This window comes from Martes martes, assembly GCF_963455335.1.
Source record: "Martes martes genome assembly, chromosome: 9".
Taxonomy (NCBI): domain Eukaryota; kingdom Metazoa; phylum Chordata; class Mammalia; order Carnivora; family Mustelidae; genus Martes; species Martes martes.
In genome coordinates, this window is record NC_137896.1 from 114917137 (window position 1) to 114938383 (window position 21247).

At 45.4% G+C, this 21247-nt stretch overlaps 1 protein-coding gene across 1 annotated transcript in view; it reads left to right on the forward strand.

Annotated features, from left to right (window-relative positions):
- Positions 1 to 917: 917 nt before the first annotated feature.
- CAPN13 (calpain 13) overlaps positions 918 to 21247 on the forward strand; it is a gene marked incomplete at its 3' end in the record, with an annotated part of 50947 nt that continues 30617 nt past the window's right edge. The window contains exons 1-4 of the mRNA XM_080813666.1: positions 918 to 1145; positions 11033 to 11111; positions 11674 to 11789; positions 16386 to 16522. Of these exons, the coding sequence (XP_080669792.1) occupies positions 948 to 1145; positions 11033 to 11111; positions 11674 to 11789; positions 16386 to 16522 (530 nt within the window). The 5' untranslated portion in view covers positions 918 to 947. The remainder of the gene's footprint in view (positions 1146 to 11032; positions 11112 to 11673; positions 11790 to 16385; positions 16523 to 21247) is intronic.

The window sequence follows — 21247 nt, forward strand, 5'->3', positions numbered from 1 at the left end:
TCTCAGTCCCTACCAATTCCCTTCATGTGGCCTCTGACTCACTCCACAATCTTTTACACAGATCTGATCAAGACTGACCTCTTCAATGTCCCTGTGGTGCTTTCAGGGCATAAAACATGTCACAGTCCAGCTTTCCAACCTACTTTCCTGGACATTTCTGCCAACATTGCTTATCCCCAGCTTCTACCTCACTGACCCCTCCAGATTGCCCCCCTCATTCTCTCTAACACCCATGACCTTTCCAATCCAATTCCTGGACCTCCATGCACTTGCTACTCAGGGAACCTGGACAGATTTATAATAATTTATACATATACACCTACCACTTCTCCACCTGGCATAGTCTTCTTCCTTCAAGGCCCCATTCAAATGTCACTGCCTGTGGGAGAGTCATCCCAGACTTTCCCGGGCAGTTCATAGCTCCTCCCCCTTTATAGCCACAGGACTTTGTACACATTTTTAATTAGACAGTTTCTGCTGAATGATAACAAACTGTCAAAATATCTTAACTATCTTTCCACTTGATAATGAACCCCTTAGGGATAAAGATCATGTCGTATTTATCTTTGGATTGCCAGCATTCAGAAAAGTGCCTATCACAAGGTCAGCACTCAATAAATGTTCGTTAATGTACAAATACCCCCCCTCCATAGTCTCTCATGCACATAGCAGCATACTGAGCAGCTCTCGGGCACAGCAGATTGAGAATTGAACTGGGAGAAAGAATGCTTGAATTCTAGTTTGGTCTCACCCACCAATTGGCTCCGTCACTGGGGACAGAAGTGTTTTGGGTCTCAGTACTGTCACTTGTAAAAGGGGGCGGGGGACATCTGAGTGCCCTTCCAAGGCTCACATCTCATGATGCAAAGGACTTGACAGTTTATTCCTAAAAATATCTCTCTCTCTTGCCAGAAGGAAAAGGCCTTACCCATCTTCTAAGGAGAGTCATGGCACACAACCAAGAGCCTCTAGCCAAGACCTCTGTCATCAAATTCAACGGCCAGGACTTCACCTCCCTGCGGGATCGTTGCCTAAGCAGAGGCCTACCATTTGAGGATGAGACATTCCCTGCAGAGACTTCTTCCATAGGTCTGCAGCTGCTCCAGGGAAAAGACCTCTCCAGCCTGAGGTGGATGCGGCCAAAGGTGAGTGAGCCCCTCCAGAACACATTCAGTACCACCGAGCTGCGTCCCATGGTACCTCTCACTGAAAGGATGGGCCTGTGACCTGATTTTCAAGGATGGCCCAAACCTAATGGGAAGGAGAATGAGATTCATTGGGTCCCTCAGCTATAGTATTGTATCCTCAGTGGGACAGAAGGACCCTGTACCAGGAACCAAGACCCCTGCATTTTAACCCATTTCTATCACTGAGCACATCACTGGATTGCATGCCTCATGTTCTCATCTGTAAAATGAGAAACCATGGGTAGGAAGATTGTAATAGTTGGTCTCATCTCCACAATTGAGCCCATCTGTCTCCATCACTCCTTATTCTCTTCCTTATCACTGTCCTTATTTTTTCTTTTTCCCTGTTGGAACTTAAAGGCAAGATATCCACATCCATCACTTGTACAATAGGATAAATTTAAATAATTGCCTCACCTCTCTCTTTAAATTTGTAATTTCAATCCTGCAAAGGCTTGATCACTTATAAAAGAATTCAGATATCAGCTATACAATTAGGGAAATATTTCAGGGCAACATTCAAAACCCCCTCTTCCCCTAGTCCAACAGATGGCTGCTAACTCAGCTCTGTAGTGAGATGAGCCCTCTGGGTTTTCCAAACAATATTCATTTCAGGGCATGAATCCCCAAGAAAAATTTCTCAGCCCACTTAACATTCTTATAATCTCATCAGAGGCTACTGTTGATGCAAAGGACCCAGGTGAGGACCACTCTGGGGGCCTTAATGCCCAACTCTGCTGTTCTTGCTTCCAAAAGCAACCAGCAGAATGTAGGACAAGAGAAAATAATATAATTTCTAGTAAGCTAATAATTACAATATCAGCAAATGCTACTAAGCACTGATTAAATTCCAAGCACTCTACTTTCAGTTAACCCAGGTTAGGTTATACAGAAAGGGCATTTTCTGATGACATACAATAAGACATTGAACTCTGGAGTTGTCAAGTCTTGCCCTAACCTGAGACAGATTTGAGTTTTAGGGAGGGGAGGGTGTGTGGGGATCAGGTAGGGCTCAGCATCAAATGGTGGTACATCAGGCTTCCAGGATCCATCTCACCAGGAGAGGCATGAAGTTCCCAGCAATGATTCTCTTCTTCTGGCCTTCCCCTCCTACAGAGAGCTGAACAGAGAACTCTATTTAAAGTTTGGAAGGCTTATATTTTTTCCCTTTGTTATTTTTAGGAGCTGAGATTCTTTTAGAAAGTGTTCCCCCCCCCCAAGGTGCTGAGTAATAGATGTGAGATCATATTTATAGTGTTAAAGAATTTATAACATTTCTATGTTGAAATGGAAGGGTTTCAGAGGAAGAGTTGGGAGTTTCTTATTATCTGATTTTAGCAGCACCTCAAATTTTGTATTTTGGGGGCAAGGAGAAACTGAAGCAAACGGAAGTGAGTTGACTTCCTGAGAATCCTGCCAGGGACCTGAAACAGGGGCGTACAGAGGCAGCTATGTCTTACTTCCATTCTTCTTCTCAGCCGAAAGCTGAGACAAATGCCTTCCTGTCCCTCGTCACAACATTTACATTTCTATTTCCGTGAGTTTTCCATGTGTCTTCTCTTGCTTTGTCTCTTTTGTTCTTTCTCCATTTCATTAAGAAGAACACAGATTTAGACAGGTGATGCAACTTGCATAAGATGGCAGTTAGTGAGGGAAGGACCTGGGATTTAAATTAAGATTCTTCATTCCACACAGTGCACTTTTCTTCACAGGGGATTGTGTGCCCAGTAGGACCCTGTTAGGATTTGCTTGAATGAATAATTGTGTGAATGGATGAAGGAATGACTCTATCTGCAGGTCCTTGACGTGGGTTTCAAGCTCCATATGTGCAATTGAGAATCCGTAGGTTGACTTGTTTAACAAGTAGGATGGTAGACGAGAAGGCCAGTGAACTCACCCTTACAAGATGGTGACATCCTCAACTGCCAAAACTTATAGTTGTTCCTGGAAGGAGCCTTAGAGGAGGAGCCATGGCCAGTGTGGCTCAATCCTAGTTGTAAAAGCCAGTACTTACACACTGCTGACTATATGGCAGGCCTGGCTTTAGGGGATTTGACTCACTGAATCCTCACAGTGATGTAGGAGGTACAATTATTAACCCCATTTTATGGATGTGAAATAGAAACAGACTTAAGTGACATGCCCAAAGTGGTATAGCTGGGATTTGAACTCTGGGCTCTGTCTCCAAGACCTGTCCTTCTATCACCACACTATGCTGTTTTCCATCAGGCCTCATCATAAGGTCATGTTGTCGGGGTACCTGGGTGGCTCAGTGGGTTAAAGCCTCTGCCTTCAGCTCAGGTCATGATCCCAGATTCCTGGGATCAAGCCCCGTATCGGGCTCTCTGCTCGGCGGGGAGCCTGCTTCCTCCCTTCTCTCTCTGCCTGCCTCTCTGCCTACTTGTGATCTGTCTGTCAAATAAATAAATAAAATCTTAAAAAAAAAGTTTATTAAAAAAATTAAAAAAAAAATAATAAGGTCATGTTGTGTTCTGGGCTCCCGTGGGCCACAAATATTTTGTGTATCAGTAGACTCCTCGCTTGTCTGGTAACCAAGAATCAATGTCCATGTCGTGTCCTACTTTCCATTTTTTAGGTGAAAAAGAATGGGAGTAAAAATGAAATGTTGTATGGATACTTCTCATGATTATTTTAAGGAACGAAGACAATACTCAGAAGAGTGTCTAGCACATTGTAAACACTTTCCAAACACTAGCTATTGTTACTACAAATAATTTGGGAAGGATGGCATAGGGAAGCAGCCTCAGGGGCTGTCCTTTTGGATCCCTTGGGTTTTCACACTACAGTCAGCTTCGGCCCTCAAATAGTTTCAACAAACACTTTAAGGGGAGAAATGTAGGTCAGATGAAACCATTTGAGAACATAGGGGAGCCTGGCAGGGAGTGTGGAGAATCACTTTTCTTCTCGTGTTCTGCTAACTCTCACGACTTTCAGAAGGTTGCCTCGCAATCTAGAGTTTGCCCAGTCACTGTCCAGAGGTCTGTCTGGCACTCCTTCAAATTCAACAATGTAATGGCTGAGATGATACCAAGGCTTCTGAGGCCATCTTCACATCCTCGGCTTTTCCAGACAATGGGGACCTTCCATCCTCTAGGCAATTGTTAAGCCATCATGGATATCATTGAAATTGATATTAGTAGATTCACTAATTGGGCTTGGTAGATTCACTAATAGCCCAACAGTCAGGGGCATAAAACTAGACTCAGTTTTTTATGCCTGGTACAAAAAAAGGTGTTTGATGTCCCATAATGTCCTCTCCCTCTCTTTTTCTGTCTCTGACTCTGTCTTTCCTTCCATCCTTCCCTCCCTCCAAGAGTCAACCTAATCCATTTTGCTGCTGGAATTTTGAAATAGAAGTTCCTTCATATCCTGCTTCATTCAGCTTCTCTTTGTTTAAGGAATTTTCAACCCACCCCTCACACTGTCCCCACTGGCAGGCGATCAGGTTCTGGAACAGCCTGTGACCCTGCTCTGAGCCAATGGCACTGATGAGACCCAAATCCTCATCAGCCTCAGCACAGCCTATAAACCCCCCATTTCAGCAAGAAACAATGCTGAGAATTAGACTTGTACATGGGGTATCTATTTGATAATTTCCCTGAATGAAAGTTGACATTAGAGTGACTTCCTTTTAGAATTTTAATTTCATAAATAATAACAAATCCCATTTATCAAGTATACACATGCATTAAGTATTAATCTAAACACCTTACATATGACATTTCATTTAATTACCATCATAGTACTGTAAGGTAGCTAATATTATTATCCTTATTCAATAGATGATCACTGTCCAGTAGAACTTCCATGATGGCGGAGTCTTTTGGTACCATTCAATATAGTAACCACTAGTTATATGTGGCTAGTTAGAATATGGCTAGTGCAACTGAGGGATTGAAGATTAAATTGAATTTAAAGTAGTCACATATGACTTGTGGCTACCATATTGGACAGCACAGAATCATAGATACAGATCTTCACAGCAGAGTCACCAACATGTATCAGACTGAGAGGCTGCAGTTTCATTTTTGCCCCCATTCTTTCATGACAAACATTTCACTTCTCAACTGAAGAAGGATCTGTGGGCCCAAAACACATTCTCTGATGGGTGCTTAGAGCTCCAAACCCAACCCCATTGTGGATTCTGGCTCGTGGCCACCCCAGAATGAAGTATCGCCTACCCAGGTAACAACTTTTCAACTTTTAAGTAGCCAGAGTGGAGTTTCTAAAAGGATCATTCACTAGAAATGATTAATCTTGGGACCAAAATGAGTTCTTCAGAAAAGGAAGAGATTAACAAAACGGTCATATGAGTGTAGGTTACAAAAGCAGCAGGTAACTGAAAGTGACAAAGTGATCATGCCCAGACCAAATGTCATTGAGCCAAAGAACTTTGACACCAATAAAACAAAGCTCTCTAGCAAAAGTAGAAAGGGAGTAACATTGCCATCTGGCCCAGCCTGAACTCTGGCCATCCTATGAAAGATATATTTAGCCTGTTTCTGAATGCCAAGATGCTAAACCTGGTGTTCCCTCATCCAGGAGGCAGCACACCCTCTGGGACAGTGCATTAGCAGCCTCTGATGAATGCAAGAGTCGCTCCAAAGTATACCAAGGGAGGTTGCATTGGAAAAGACATGTCCAGAAGCAATTGCAGGAGACTGCCTGGTCTGGGACCGCCTAAGAGAGTATTTTCTAAGATTCTAGCCATTCTCGCCTTACATGTGCTTCTGTCATACCTGATATAACACAGATTGCCCCAAAAGTTTGCCTTGAGAAAGGACTTCTCAATGTGAAAGTTGTTAAGTTTACTTGTATGACTGTTTCTCGTGGCTTCTGTATTAATCAAGGTTCTCCAAAGGAACAGTAATAATAAGATATGTGGCTTCTGTGTGTGTGTGTATCCATCTATTATAGAAGAAATACCTAGACTTAGCCCATTGATGTTTTTACTGTGAGGAACTGACCCACGTGGTTATGGGAGCTGAGAAGTCCCACAGGTCTGCCTTGTACAACCTGGAGACCCAGTCAAGCCAGTGGTGTAGTTTAGTCTGACTGGGGGCTGATGGCGTCATTCCCAGTCGAAGAACAAGAGAAGACTAATGTCCCATCTTGCAGTCAGGCAGAGAAGGGGAAAATGCTCCCTTCCTCTCCCTTTCATTTTATTGGGGTCCTCAGTGAATTGGGCGGTGCTTGTGGGCCCTGGGGATCACAACCTGCTTTCCTGAATTCTGATTCAAATAAATGCTAATCTCATCTGGAAACACAGACACACTTAGAAACAATGTTTAGCTGAATATCTGGGACCCTATGATCCAGTCAGGTGATAAAAGTAACCATCGTGACTGCTTTCCATACAAGTGATGTCTCAGAGCCCCCAAAGAGCCCATCTCACAGAATCGGAAAACACTGACAGGGAGAAGCCCCTGTCTGCTGGTGAGGTCAGCGGGGAAGAGCTAGGCGCTGTGGAGCCCCATTGCCTGCTTCACAGCCCATTCCTGTGGCCTCTGGAACAAAGTGCTCAGCTTCCCTGAACCTGTCCCCAGCCCTTGGTGGGACCTCTGAATCCTTGGTGTTGCTGTATACAACCTGAACCCAACCCCTGCCGACCCACTGAATCCCGGCTGTGGGAGGCAGCACCCAGCAGTCCGCCTGTCTGTGAAGGTCCCTGGAGACTGAGTCACACTCAGGGTGGACACTGCTCCTTGCCAATCTTGTCACACTTCACTGCCCTGGTGTGCTTGTCCCACCCGGTGACACCCACAGAGCACGGCCATCTCTCTCTCTCTTTTTTTTTTTTTTTTTTTAGGTTTGAATTTAAATTCCAGCTAGTTAACACAGTGTGATATTAGCTTCAGGTGTACGATTTAATGACTCAACACTTCCAGACCACACCCTGTGGCGGTCCTCACAGCAGGTGCCCTCCTTCATCCCCATCACCTGCTTCACCCATAGCTCCATTCCCTCCCCTGGTGACCATCAGTTTGTTCTCGATAGTTAAGAGTCTGTTTCTTGGTTCGCCTTTCTCTCTCTCTCTTTTTTTTTTCTCCCCTTTTTTTTTCCCTCTGACTTATTTTGCTTAGCATAATACTCTCCAGCTCCATCCATGTTTCTGCAGATGGCAGGATTTCATTCTTTTTGATGGCTGAGTAATATTGTGAGATATATATATATATCTCACATCTTTATCCATTCATCTTTACCTATTCTCTCAGCAAGTCAGCCCAGAGATGAAAATGCTTCTGGGTATAATTTCCACCTCTTTCTACTTCTCTTTTTTTAAGATTTTATTTATTTATTTGATGGAGAAAGAGTGATCACAAGTAGGCAGAGAGGCAGGCAGAGAGAGAGGAGGAAACAGGCTCCCTGCTGAGCAGAGAGCCCGACGGGGGGCTCGATCCCAGGACCCTGAGACCATGACCTGAGCCAAAGGCAGATGCTTAACCCACTGAGACACCAAGGCGCCCCCCTACTTCCCTTTTTTTTTTTTTTAAGATTTTAGTTATTTATTTGACAGAGAGAGAGAGCAAGAGAGGGAATATAAGCAGGGGGAGCGGAAGAGGGAGAAGCAGGCTTCCCTCTGAGCAGGAAGTCTGATGCGGGATTCTGAGATCATAACCTGAGCCGAGGGCAGATGCTTAACCAATGAGCCACTCAGTTTCCCTCTTACTTCTCTTTAATTAAATTAAAAAAAAAAAGATTTTATTCATTTGAGAGAGAAAGAGAGAGTATGAGCAGGGGAAGGGGCAGAGGGAGAGAGACAAACAGACCCCTCGCTGAGCAGGGAGCCTGATGAGGGGCTCCATACAAGATCCCGAGATCATGACCTAAGCCGAAGTCAGATGCTCAACCCACTGAGCCACCTCGAGTCTCCATTTTGCACACTGAGCTCTTGTTAGATCACCCAACACCCCCTCTAAAGCCCAGGCTGGGGAAGAAACAGTCCCCTCAGAGGACAGGAGACACAAATGAAGATCTTGTGCCCAACTTTGATGCAGACGATTCCAGGGTTTGCCCATAGACTTGATATTGAATATTGATTTGCAATAATTGCCACTTCATTTTCACAGCATTAGGATGTCTTTTTGCCCCTGATTAGCTACACTTTTTTAATTTAAATCTTTATCATTTTAGTGAGTCAGAGAAAGTTGTGGTGTATTTCTTAGAAGGATATAAATTATTTCTCCTTTAGCCCATGTAAATGCTACTTTATATTAATATATATCCTGATATGAAACCATCCTGGTATCCTAAATCAGTAGTGTGTGTGTGTGTGTGTGTGTGTGTAGGTGTAGGCGTACGTGTGTTGTGCTTTCGCAGTCTTGGGCTATGCTGGCTTCTTAAAATAAATGGTGGCAATGACTTTCTTTTTGCCTTCTTTCTTATATTGAAAATTTAAGTGACATAGGAATTGTCTATTCCCTGAAAGTTTGAGAGAATTCTGTAGGAAATCATGAGCCCTTAGAAGCCTTTACAGAGCTGTTAGGGATATATTCTTTATCATCTGAAAATACTATCGCAAGGTTATTGATTGTTTTTTCAGTTTATTTACAAACTTGACTCGTTTTTGATCGTGTTCCTTTTGGTCAGAAAATCATCACTATTTTTAAATTCATCCATATAGAATTTTACAGCATGTTTTTATATTGCTAAAACCTCATTTGTATTTCTAATTTTAGTTGGGTTTCTTTACCATCTTTGCCAAAGGTGAGGTCTATGTAAACCTTCTCCCCCAAATGAAATGAGTTATTTGCTTTCTTAATCTTGCTGTTTTTCTATATTAGAATTTGCTAATTGTCTCTTTTATCATTTTTTTCTGCCTATATTTGAGTCCTTTTTCATCTTTCTAATGTCTATGAATTGACTGTTTAATTCATGTTTTTATTCTATCATGTTTAATAATGAATGCATTTGCGGCTCTGAGTATGGCCTTTTTAATTTTGCAAATATTACAGAAGAAGGGAATCAATATTTATTGACCATGTACCTTGTCTGATGTTCTGCTAAGTATTCACATCCTTCCTCATTTGTAAAATGGAAAGACTCCTGCTTTGCAAGGCTAATGGGAGATGGTGGGCATATAAAGCCCCCAGACCCCAGCAAGGCAACCAGTGCCTCGATCGCTTTACCCCTCGAGTCTCCATTTTGCACAGGAGGAAGCTAAGCCTCAGCAAAGTCAAGGGTGTTGTTCAAGGTCATGCGGGGAGAATGAGCGGCAGGATGCCACACCAGGTCTGTGTGAATGCCTCTCAGCACACCCATTCCCCCTCTGCCGTCCCTGCAGGGAAACCAGGAGCAAACAGCAGAGGAGAGGTGGGACTGTGGGCAGGTCAGGGAAGCTGAGCAAAGCTGTCTTTGCTCCCAGTCCCAAGCCCAGTGGCCTCTGCTCTCTCTAATTCCCACCAGTGGAGAATCTTAAGCATCTGCTCCCTGACACAAACCCCAGGGAGACCTTCATTTCCTTTTTGCAGGAGCAAGGGTGGGGACAGCTAGTAGAAGTGCCCCCAATTGTTTGGAACTGGACAAGTTGCTCCCTCTCTGGCCCTGCAGTAGGCTGCCCCGCTCACTTGTATTGGGGGAGTTCCCCGCGTCTGCCCAGTCATGGGTATTCCCTGGGGAAGGGCTTGGAGCCCAGATGTAGGTACCTGGTGAGCACCTAGGCACCTCCACCTGGGGAAGGTCTGGGCATGAGTGCATCTCTCCTGGCTCCCCGGAGAGGCCAGCTCTTTATAGAGAAGGCAGTGGGAGCATGTTTAGGGTGGGGCAAGCTGGGCTGAGGTGTTTGCAGACATGCACACCTTTGTTTGCCTTTTGGCGTCCCCACCAGGAAACTGGCAGTTTACAAAGGGCTGGCAGGTGTCTCAAGGCACAGGGCTCTGCACATTCATGGCTGCTGAGGAAATAAATCCATTTCCACTTTGTGGACCTGTTCTCTGGGGACTTATTTGTCAATGTGAAAAGAAATGATACAGGAACAATTACCAGAGTATGCAAATGCAAATTTATGCAGTGGAAATGCAAGAAGAGCCCCAGGCACAGAGAGGGCGCTGAAGGTAATCCTGCAGACTTCCAGTAGGGGAAAGCTGGGGAGTGCCTGGGGACCCTGGGCCCAAGCAAGCCCCTTCAGGAGCTCTCACAGTCCTTGTGTCTGCTGAGAGTTCCTGCAAATTCTCCCCAGACATGGTAGCCCTGCAGATCCCTCTAGCAAACCCCTTTCTATGGCTGCCAGGGGCTCCGAGTGTCAGAATTCAGGACACGACTGGGCGCGGTGTAACAGCATCCAAGACGAGGGATCCAGGGTCTTCCAGAATCAGTCTCTGAGTTAGCCAGGGAGTAGGCGAGGGTCTGAGTAACACGTCTTGTATCTATCCTGTAGCTGGAACCTGGATCCCAGAAAGCCTATACTGACTTCCAAGAGGGGGCATTCCACAAGGAAAGCTTTATGATGCTTATACAGGTGTCCTGTAATAAATATATCTCTTGGGGGGGGGTTATTTATAACCTGTTACTAAAACACTGCTTGTTGGAACCGGGAGGGCTATTGATGTAAGGATCCCGAGTCCTTATTTATGTTCATGTCCTCATGCATTTTGCTTATGCATGTCTTGCCTGCCTTGTCAGTTACATATGCCACCCCTTTGACACCTGCCTTCCTGATAGCAATCAAACCAGAAGAATGAGGGGAACTTTCCTAACTCAGATTTTAGGCACCTATTTAAGAATTAACCTCTACCCCTCAAAGACAAAGTGAGTGATGTCTTAGGTACCACGTGGAGACACAGAGGAGTGAAAGATGCTCATGGCTTTTCTCCCTCTTGCCTAAGGATATATTAAACGGGAAATCAGAGCCTCACTTCATCCTGGAAGGTGCAAGCAGATTTGACATCCAACAAGGAGATGCTGGTAAGGACTCAACGTCTTTCCTCAGGGCCCGGAATAAGCAGGCTGCCTGAAGTCAGCCTCCAGGTAGGGAGAGACAAAGGGGGGTGCCCACCCAGACCCCAGAGTTCTACCCCAGCTTCTGAGGAGGCAAGATCCGCATCCTTGGTGCTGCTGTGGATGGACTGTTCACTCCAGCAACAACATTTCCTAGAACTTCAGCTCTGGGCATCTCTGGCAAAATGAGAATCAGAGGCAGGTTGGCCCACCAGCCCTGCTGAAGCCTGGCTGGGGCTCTCTTCACTTCCCTCATCATCGCCATTACCATCCGTCGAGCTCCCTTTACCTTCATTCCAGCCATGCCAACCCCCATTATCCCCACACCACTATCCCCCATCACCACCAGCTCCTTCTCTATCTTGTTTGGAACTGGCCCTAGTGAGACCTTCCCCAGTTCTCACCACTCGGATAGGAAAAACAAAAAAATGCATTATTCAGAAGAAGGCATATGGAGACCTGTGAAATGTGTGGGGTAGGGCTTCGAGATGTGTTCAGTAGAACTCTCATGGCTTACATTCCCTTGCAGGAGATTGCTGGTTCCTGGCAGCGCTGGGCTCCTTGACTCTGAACCGCCAGCATCTGCAGAAGATCCTGATGGACCAAAGTTTTTCACACCAGTATGCAGGGATCTTCCGTTTCCGGGTATGTGCACTGCTGGGACGCTCCTTACGTGGATGGGTTCTCTGAAAGCACAGGGAGGCGAGTGTCTTGAACACCCTTGTGGTCTGCTAGCTTAAGATGGAAGAGTCACCTATGTGTTAATTACTTTGTCTCTCTCTATTAAAGGACTTGAGCTCAACATCTGGCAGCACATAGGAAGCATGAGAGTAAAAATGTTTTCATGTAAATAAAAAGAAATGGCAGAAACAATTAGCAAAAAAAAAAAAAAGTCATTAATCAAGAACCCTGTACATCATTGAGCCTTTGTCTCTGTTGATCCCTGTGCCATATTTTGCTATTTGGATTACAGGAGCTTTAGAATCAGATGCAACATCTGGTAGAATAAGTTTTCCTTCATTATTCTTTCCTCAAAAATATCTTGGTAATTCTTGCACATTTATTTTTCCATGAGAATATTAAAATCGTTGTGTCTAATTAAAAGGAGACGCCACTGTGATGCAGAGTGGAGCAGCATTAAATTTATGTATTAATTTGGAAACATCACATTTTTATTATTTTAATTATTCCTTCCCAGAAACGTGGTCTATCTTTCTCTCTATTCAGAACCTCAATAAAATGCTTTTATGACCTTCAATAAAATGTTATAGTTATGTTTCCATATTGGTGTGACAGCCTTCTCATTAAATATATTCCCAAGTATTTTACAATTTTGTAGCTAGTATGAATGAGATTTTCCCCCTTCATTTCTAACTAGATGTTGCTGACAAGAGCAAAGCCACTCCTTATTATATATTAAATTATATCCAACCACCTTACCAAGTTCCTTGGTAAGTTTTATTTTTTGTGTGTGTGTTTTTTTAATTAACTGATATTCTCTGCAAATAAAGATAATTTTTCTCTATTTTTAATATTTCTAGAACTCTCTTTGCTCTGTTGTATTAGTTAGAGGGTCACAATCCTAAATAAGAATGACAAGAGCAAAGTCCTACGTTCTCCTGATTTTAGTGATGTACTCTCCTGCTGTGCCATTTTTTTTGATGCATTGTGAGATTCAATTTGATAAAATTTTTATTAGAATTTTTGCATCAATGTCATATATAGAATTGTTTTCTAGTTATTTTGACTATGTTGGAGTTATGCTGGCTTTTTACACTGTGCCCATTGACTTTTACATACCTTGATCTGAAATAATTTGAACAATTAGTTGTTAATCATTGCTTATCTGTTCTTCCAAAGTAAAACAGACAATAGTTAAATCATCTGGAACTACCTGTATTAATTTTAAGATAATATACTTTTGGTTTTGGTTAAGTTTTGGTTGTAGAGTTTTAGATTATTTAAATTATGATCAGAGAATATATTCATAAAATCTCTACATTTGAGGGATTTATTAAGGTTTTATTTATGTCAATTCTACAACAGTTTTTGCAAATGCTTCATGGACATATGAGAATATCCGTTGGGCAAAAATTTTACATGTGGACTCAAGCTTTCCAATTTGCAGATTGTTGTTTCTGCAATTAACTTTTTTTTTAAAATCTTGGCTTATTTTTTTGTCTGGTTGATTTAATCAAGTCCTAAAAGAGGTGAATTGAAGTTCTTCCCCAAAGCTATACCTTGGAGGGTTCCTCTTATGTTTTCAGATGTTTAGGCTTTAAACTTTTCCTGTTATATTCTGTGATGCCTAAAGGTTTATGTTCTTGCTATCCTGTGGTTGGAATAAAGTTCACACGATATCCCTCTTTTTTGTATTTAATGTACTGGGCTTTGAATTATTTTTTTATCTGATATCCATATTCCTACTCCAGCTTCCTGTCATTTATGTTTTCCTGTTACATCTTTGTTCATCCTCAATTTCACTGTCACCATGTTTCTTATACAAAGCATATTTAAACCTCTGCCCACCATTGTTGCTTTCACCCTTCATTCCCTCTTAAGATTTTTGTTCTAATTTCATCCTCGTTAAGTAAGTAGTTCCTTGAATAATTTCTTCCAGTCACATGGGTGTTTTTTGTTTGCTCTTACTTAACGAATAATATGCCAGTTGCACTTGGGATTCTTGGATCCCATTCCCTTTCCTCAAATATCTGTAAACTATTCCTTTGTCTCCTACTTCCAATGTTGCAAAAGAAAAATCCAATACTAATCTACGCTCTTGGCTTTGTTTGCAACATGCTTTTTCAAACTGCAAATTTAGGAGAGGTACTCTGTCTCCTTGGTGTTCAGAAATTTCTCTGGAATTTGTCCCGATGTGTGCCTTTTTGAAATTAATCTTGTCTGGAATTCAGTGAGCCCTCTCATTCTGAAGACCTATCTCCTTTTCCTGCTCAACTAAACATCCCTTCATTATCTCTGGGTGTCCTCCTTTATTTTGATCTCCCTTCCTGAAGTTCAACTATTTGCATACTGGATCTTCTAACAAGTTCCCGGGGGATGCTGATCCTGGTGGTCCAAGGAACTGAACAAGGAGTAAGCTAGAAGATACAAGGTTTACTGTCTGAGCTCACTTCAGCCTGCAAGTATTGGTAGTAACACATGGCTAGAAGAAACTGAGGCCCAGACGGAACTCTCTCTGCCCTTCTGAATGGTGAGAAATTTCCACAGTTCTCCAGAAAAAGTTGAGGTGTTGACTTCTATACATCTGTTCTCATCACTCTGAGCTTGGGCACTACACTCTGGAAAGAATCCAGTGCCCCCCCCCCAAAATAAAAATAAAATAAAATAAAATAAAATAAAGAATCCAATGCTCAGGCAACATGGCTGCTTTGCCCAAAACACTTCTGGCGTCCCTCAGACATGTGGGTGCTGACAAAATGGCACCAGCATGCCTCTTTGAGGGTCCAAACATTATTCGTATGCCAGCGCTCCTCACCTAACGGGATGAACCAGGAAATGCACATCGGTGGCCTCGTTCTCGACCCATTCTGGGAACAAGATCTTATCTGGTGCTCCCTTTGTATACGGATAGCAAGTTTGGTCAGCATTACTCATGAGGGAATACTGGGGTGAAGGGGACTTCTAAGTGAGAACCAACCAGAGGAGCTCATTCAAGTCAGAACTCACTCATTCCTGATAGTCTGCTCTGCACCAGGCACTATCCTAGGTGCTGAACAAAGAAGCTATAGAAAAATAGTTTCTATGTTCAAAGCTGGATCTCACATTCACAATCTCATCTGACCCCAATCACAGCCCTATGAGGACGTTCTTACTTTATCACCATTTGACAGATGAGAAACTGAGAACACAGAGAAACTGAGACACAGAGAATTCAGTGTCTTACGCAATATCTGTTGTTCAGATAACTAAAGGGAAAACCAGGACTCGAGCACAGTTCCGGGGACTGGCCACTGTCTGCTACAATTTGCTATCCAGATCACGCTGTTTTTCCAGTACCCCACTTCTAGTTTTCCTTGACATCTCAAACATGTTTCCTGGTCTCGCTCCTGGTAACACCCCTGTTGGCTCTTAACCTCTCTACACAATTGACTGCATTAGGGACTCAAATCGCAGCTGTACCAGAACCAGCAGCAGTGCACTGAGCTCATTAATGACCATGAAAACATCTTTGCTTTGTCTCCACTGACATCTCTGTCTCGTCTCCAACTCTACTTGGAAAGTGCGTCCTCAGCTGGATGCAGTGGCCCAGCATCTGGGATATCCAGCTGTGGAAAAGGCCATGTGGATGGCTTCCCGTCACTGCCAAACAGATGAGAGATCACATCCACCCGGCTTTACTCTGAGCCCACCTGTCAGAGACTTGTCTTCATCGAGGCTCAGACCTGAAGCTGGAAGGCCAGCTGCTTATCCGGCACAGGGGAGACCAATGAGGAAACTCCAAAAGGCTGGCTTTGTTAGGAATTTTCCTCATTTGGTGATGTCGCCCGCTGAACCATTAAGAGTTGAACACTGAAGATTAAAGCGGTCTGTTTTGGAGAGGAGCATCTGGTTCATTTGCACGCTTAGCGGTAGCGGTGCCACTCAGTTTCATTTCTGCTGCTCTGATGACAGGGCCAGCTTCACATGGGCTGAAGGGAGCCAGAACAAGCCTGTCACTGCTCAGTGCTCCTGAGCAATCCTCATCATCCAGCCTTCAGGCCTTTGCCCACACTGTCCCTGCCGTCTGGGATGCCTTTCCTACCTCCTTGCCACCTGTTTAAGTCCTGCCTCCTCCTTCGAGGCTTTGGCTCCCAGTAGGCTCTCCTGTCCCCTGCGATAACACTCTGTATCTACCAGTCTCCTTATTATTCAGCATCTGTTCCATCGATCGTCATTTTGTGCCCAAGGTATACCTGGAAAGTCTCATGTGTGTCTGAAGCTTCTAGAGGACTTGCCCAAGTGAGGCCAGAGTTAGCAGCAAAGTCTAACTAAAACCCAAGTCTCTCTCCATGCAGCCTGTATCTTCCTTGACTCACTTGATCTGTGACTCATCTGTCCAGTGCAGTTGACGTGCCTGGCCCCTGTCCACTGACCTGGGCCAGGATTTTGTTTTGGATAGAGTTTGTTGTGACACTGATGAGGTCATGTCATGACAGTGGTTATCACTTGGCATGGGTTGGGGGTCCAGAAGCTCCCTTCTGCTCCAGTTCCACTAAGGCATATATTTCATCTCTCTTCCAGTTCTGGCAATGTGGCCAGTGGGTGGAAGTGGTGGTTGATGATCGCCTGCCTGTCCTGAAAAAGGAGTACCTTTTTGTGCGTCCTCGAAGCAATGACCAAGAGTTCTGGCCCTGCCTGCTGGAGAAAGCTTATGCCAAGTAAGTGTAGCCCACCCCTCTGACCAGGGCTTCAGCGCTGCCTTGCCTGCCCTGCTGCCGGCCCTGATGGATGCTGCAGAGCAGCTCGCCCTAGGATTTTTGGCAGCTCTGCATGCATGTGATGCCCTGGGAGCATCAGAGCCATTGCCACCTGGCTGGGCATCCCCCATAAAAAAATCACTGCCTGTAAGGCTGTGTTGGGGCCAAGGGAGGAACCCAGAGACATATAGCAAGGGGTGGGCAGGGCAGGACTGAACAGAGGTATGTACTAATAATACTGTTATTGCAAGGGCTGGGATAAGAGCCCAAGTAAAATATAATAGCATCGCTGATGGTCAAAGTCTGAGGGAAGGACAGAGAGAGAGAACATTCTTGACTTTCTGACTCACAGAGAGTCAGGCTGCAGTTGTATAGAGGACGGGGCATTGAGTGAGGCCTTGAAGGTTGGATAGAATTTCGGTAAGAAGAAAAGGGATGTGTTGGAGAGTTCTTCCCAACCATGGGATTGATTCAAGCAAAGACCTAGGGGCAAGACAGCTCAAAGTGAGGTCGGGCAGTTGGGGGCCTGATATGACTACTATGAGATGGTATCTGTGCTGGGGGGGGGGGGGGTAGGCAGCGCAGGTGTCGCTGGTTATTCTATGGTCCAAGCGTCATGATGCAAGGACTACCTTCTAGTGTTAACAAGCTCAAGTTCACCCCAATTCATATGTTTTATTTAGACTCTCTGATTTGCATGTATTCAGAAGATGTGTACTGAGCATTTAACCACAGGCCAGGCATTGTGCTTGGCACGGGGACAAAGATTTTGAGACTGGCTTAAGTAGGTGTGAGCAAGAGTATGTGTTAAGTGGAAATGGTCAATGTCACAGAGAACTGTGGAGGACACATCAGAGCTAGAAATTAATGCTAAGAGACAAAGTAACAATCCCTTTTAGGAGAAAATGAATTAGTGGAGTATCACCAAATCAGGTTCTCCAAAGACCATCATCACCAACCAAATTTTACAGGACGGGAAGCCAAGACGCTCAGTAGTCACGTGATGGTAATCGCTAGCTTGAATCTGCTCTGGTTTTCAGTGATTTGCCCAGGGACATTATTTAGTAAGACTGAAGACCCTGCTGGGTCCAGTCCTGGGCCTGAAGGATGTTAAAAACCCCACAGACCATGCTAGCACTCCAGTCCCTGTCCTTCTAGAGGTCATGATCTGAACAGCCATGTATCTTGAGAGCTTTTTTTTTTTTTTTTTTGCATTCTGTCTGTTGAGCCTATTTGTAGAAAACTAAAGCTATTGCTCATTTCCAGTGTCAAGAAGAGCTGTTCATTAGCGTTTGAGAAGGAACCCTAGCTAACAGCCAAGGTTGTTGAACCGATCCATATGTTTGGGGAGGTTAATTTGCTTCTAAGCTACTTACCCAAACACTGCCATTTCTTTCCAGTATGGATTCAGCTCTCACTACTTCAGGACTTTGTTTTTTTCCTTCTGTGAAAAGGGGAGCGTGCCAGTTCACTTGGAGAATTAGAAACCTCGTGGAATGAAATGATGGCTTTGACCCCATTTTGTTAACAGTCGACCTAAAGCAATCATTCAGCTTGAAAAGAAAATGGGAAACTGGACCCGGAATCCACATTCCACCGCCTAAAGAAATCTAGTGGAGGATAAAATATTTCAAACTAGTAAGCTGTTTAAAAGCTTTCCCCTCTATCCGAAGAAGGGAATCATAGAATGAAGGAGTGAGTGCAATGGAATGAGAGCTCTCAGGGCTGGAAGGGGCCTCTGTCAGCCTCAAGTCCTGCCTCCTCCTTTGAAAGATGAAGAAACTTGGGGCACCTGGGTGGCTCAGTGGGTTAAAGCCTCTGCCTTCGGCTCGGGTCATGATCTCAGGGTCCTGGGATTGAGCCCCGCATCGGGCTCTCTGCTCAGCAGGGAGCCTGCTTCCTCCTCCTCTCTCTCTCTCTCTCTCTCTCTGCCTGCCTGCATATCTGTGATCTCTGTCTGTCAAATAAATAAATAAAATCTTAAAAAAAAAAAAGATGAAGAAACTGATATGCAGAGCAACCCAAGGTAACATGGTGTATGAGACCAAGCTGGGATGAGAACCGTTCCCCTTGTTTTTCCATCATCTCTTAGTGCTGTCAGTTTTTTGTTAAAAAGTTTCATGTTTTTGCTTCTTTGGAACTCAGAGTCAGGCGCAAATATGGAGAACCCAGCCATCCCCGTGGAGATGACCATCCTCCCCACCCACGAATGTAGGCCAATGAACACACACATCCCAAATTTTCAACTCTCCTGGCAACTGGGAAGTCTGGAAATGAATTGGTTGAGTCTGTCAGATCTACATCAGCAGGTTTTCACACACACACCCCGCCAGAGGTCATAACACAGGAGATCGCAGGACAACATCTGTCAGGTTGCATATCACCCTGCACAGAATCTGGGCAATTAAGAATCCCGGCATTTTAGCATCCTTTCGGATTCTGATGTAGATGTCTGAATTCTTCCCTCTTTCCTCGCATAGCTGGGCAGATAGACACTTCCCCCAAATGAGCCCGCAGCCCAGAGATGAGAACAAGGCACTCTCCGAATTCCTGGGCTCAGGTGACAAGGTGTAGTGACAGGTGTGGTGAACACAGTTGTCTCTATCTTTCCTTCCCTTTCTGTTTCCTGTCAGCAAAGGGGGCTAAGAGTAGTTGCCATGTTCCTGAAGCATCAGCGGGATTTGTGAGCTCATGTTTATAAAGCAGAGAGACAGCTCCTTGTCAAATACCCAGCTGCAGCTGAAACAGGTTTGTGGGCATCGTGTAGAGACAGTGAGAGAGAGGCTGCTGGCCTTCCCCATGCATTGGGTCTCTTGTGGCAGCTGTGGGGTGCTGTGAATCCAAGACCTCAGATGGGGCCCCCAGACACTGAGGCAGTGGGCCTGAAGTTGCCGAGCCAGGTCCTGGCTCTTTTCTGGAATGGCTCCAGGGCAGCCCACTTGAAAGCTAGGGAGGGCCCCTGAGTGCCTCACCAAGAAGGGGCTCGGTCTTGGGGAGGTCATGCTGGTGGGCTCCAGAATGGGTTCCAGAACCCCAGTCTTTGTGAACTTCCAGGACCCTCAGCAAAGCCCCTCCTACTCTAGGACCAGAGCCAGAATAACCTATGGGAAATCAGGAGTCAGACGTTCAGACCCAATAGGGCATGACCATTATCAAAGGCAGGCTTTGCCTTTGACTAAGTAAATACCCCAGAGATAAGAGTCGGTCAGGGCATAACCCTGGGTCAGGGAGAGGGAGAGACAGGAAGATAAGATTTAGGACCAGTTTTTTTTGTTTTGTTTTGTTTTGGTTTTTTTGGTTAAAGATTTTTATTTATTTGGCAGATAGAGATCACAAGTAGGCAGAGAATCAGGCAGAGAGAGAGAGAGGAGGAAGCAGGCTCTCTGCTCAGCAAGGGCTCGATGTGGGGGCTCGATCCCAGGACCCTGGGATCATGACCTGAGCCAAAGGCAGAGGCTTTAACCCACTGAGCCACCCAGGCACCCCTAGAACCAGTTTTAAAAACAAGTTGAGATCAACCTGTCACATGGCAGTTTCTGCAGAACGGCCTTTTGCATATCCTTAGCTTCCTGTTATAAAGGACTTGTAAGCATCTGTGGCATTTGTGCCTGGGTGGTTGTCCTGCTTTCAGTGGCTATTTGACCTGTATTTGCTGAAGTGAATTTACATGAATGCTGGGCGGTGCCCAGGAGGAGAGAGGGGCAGGGGTGGGACTATGGGAGAAAGGACTGAGGGGCCCCAGGAGCCTACCCAGTCAACCTCGCTGTTCTCAGTTGAAAGACCCAGAAGGGAGGGTTGCGGGCCGCCTAGAGGAGCCGCAGGGAGGAACTCGGGCCCAGAGCCCCACAGGATTTGCGTTACCAGGAAGCAAGCCCTGGTCAGAGCTTCCCTACTGCCCCTGGCCTGTGAGGGGCGCGGCCTTGGCTGGGGACAGATGAGAAGGTCGCAGGTGAGAAGCCTGAGTGACTGGGGCAGTGGTGGGGAAGGCTCCCGCTGGGCAGGGTTGACACCAGGAGGCAGGGTCTTCTCCCTGCCTGGCCTCAGCTTCAAGTCTTTGTGGGTTTGCCCTGTCTGTATCTTGGGGTTCCCTGGGAGCCTTTCCAGTTCACCCCAACTGACAGGAACTTAAAAACAAATCTGCTCTTGTCTGGCCCTTCTTCATTGGTCAGCATAGCCTCTCTCCCAGGAGCACCATCACAAGGCCCCGGTCCGCCATGCTCTTCCGGCTCCGGGGATCCTTCCTGCCTGGAATGCCCGCCCCACTGGCGTTACCCGGATAAACTCAGCTCAGACCTGTGCCCCTCCGACAGCCCCCCAGACCGTCGGGCAGTTCCTCTCTGCTCCAAGATGATCCACATGTTTTCAGAGCAAATAGATCCTCAAGGGATGCAAAGAAACTAGACGAGTTATTCTAAGGAGAGTGTCCCTGTGGCAGAGTGCCGTTGGGAAGGAGCGACAAGTGCAGGTAGGAGCAGGAGAGCGCAGCTCTGCTGTGCCCAACGGTGACAGCCACAAGCACGCCCACTGCGAGCCACATGTGCCAGGACCAGCATACCCATCACAGCCGCCCGTGGAGGTGGGGACTGTCCAATGCCCCTTCCCTTGCCGACCAAGGGGGCCATAGAAAATCTCAGCCTCCTGCCCATGACTGGGAGCTCATGAGAGGGGAAACCAGGAGCTGAACCG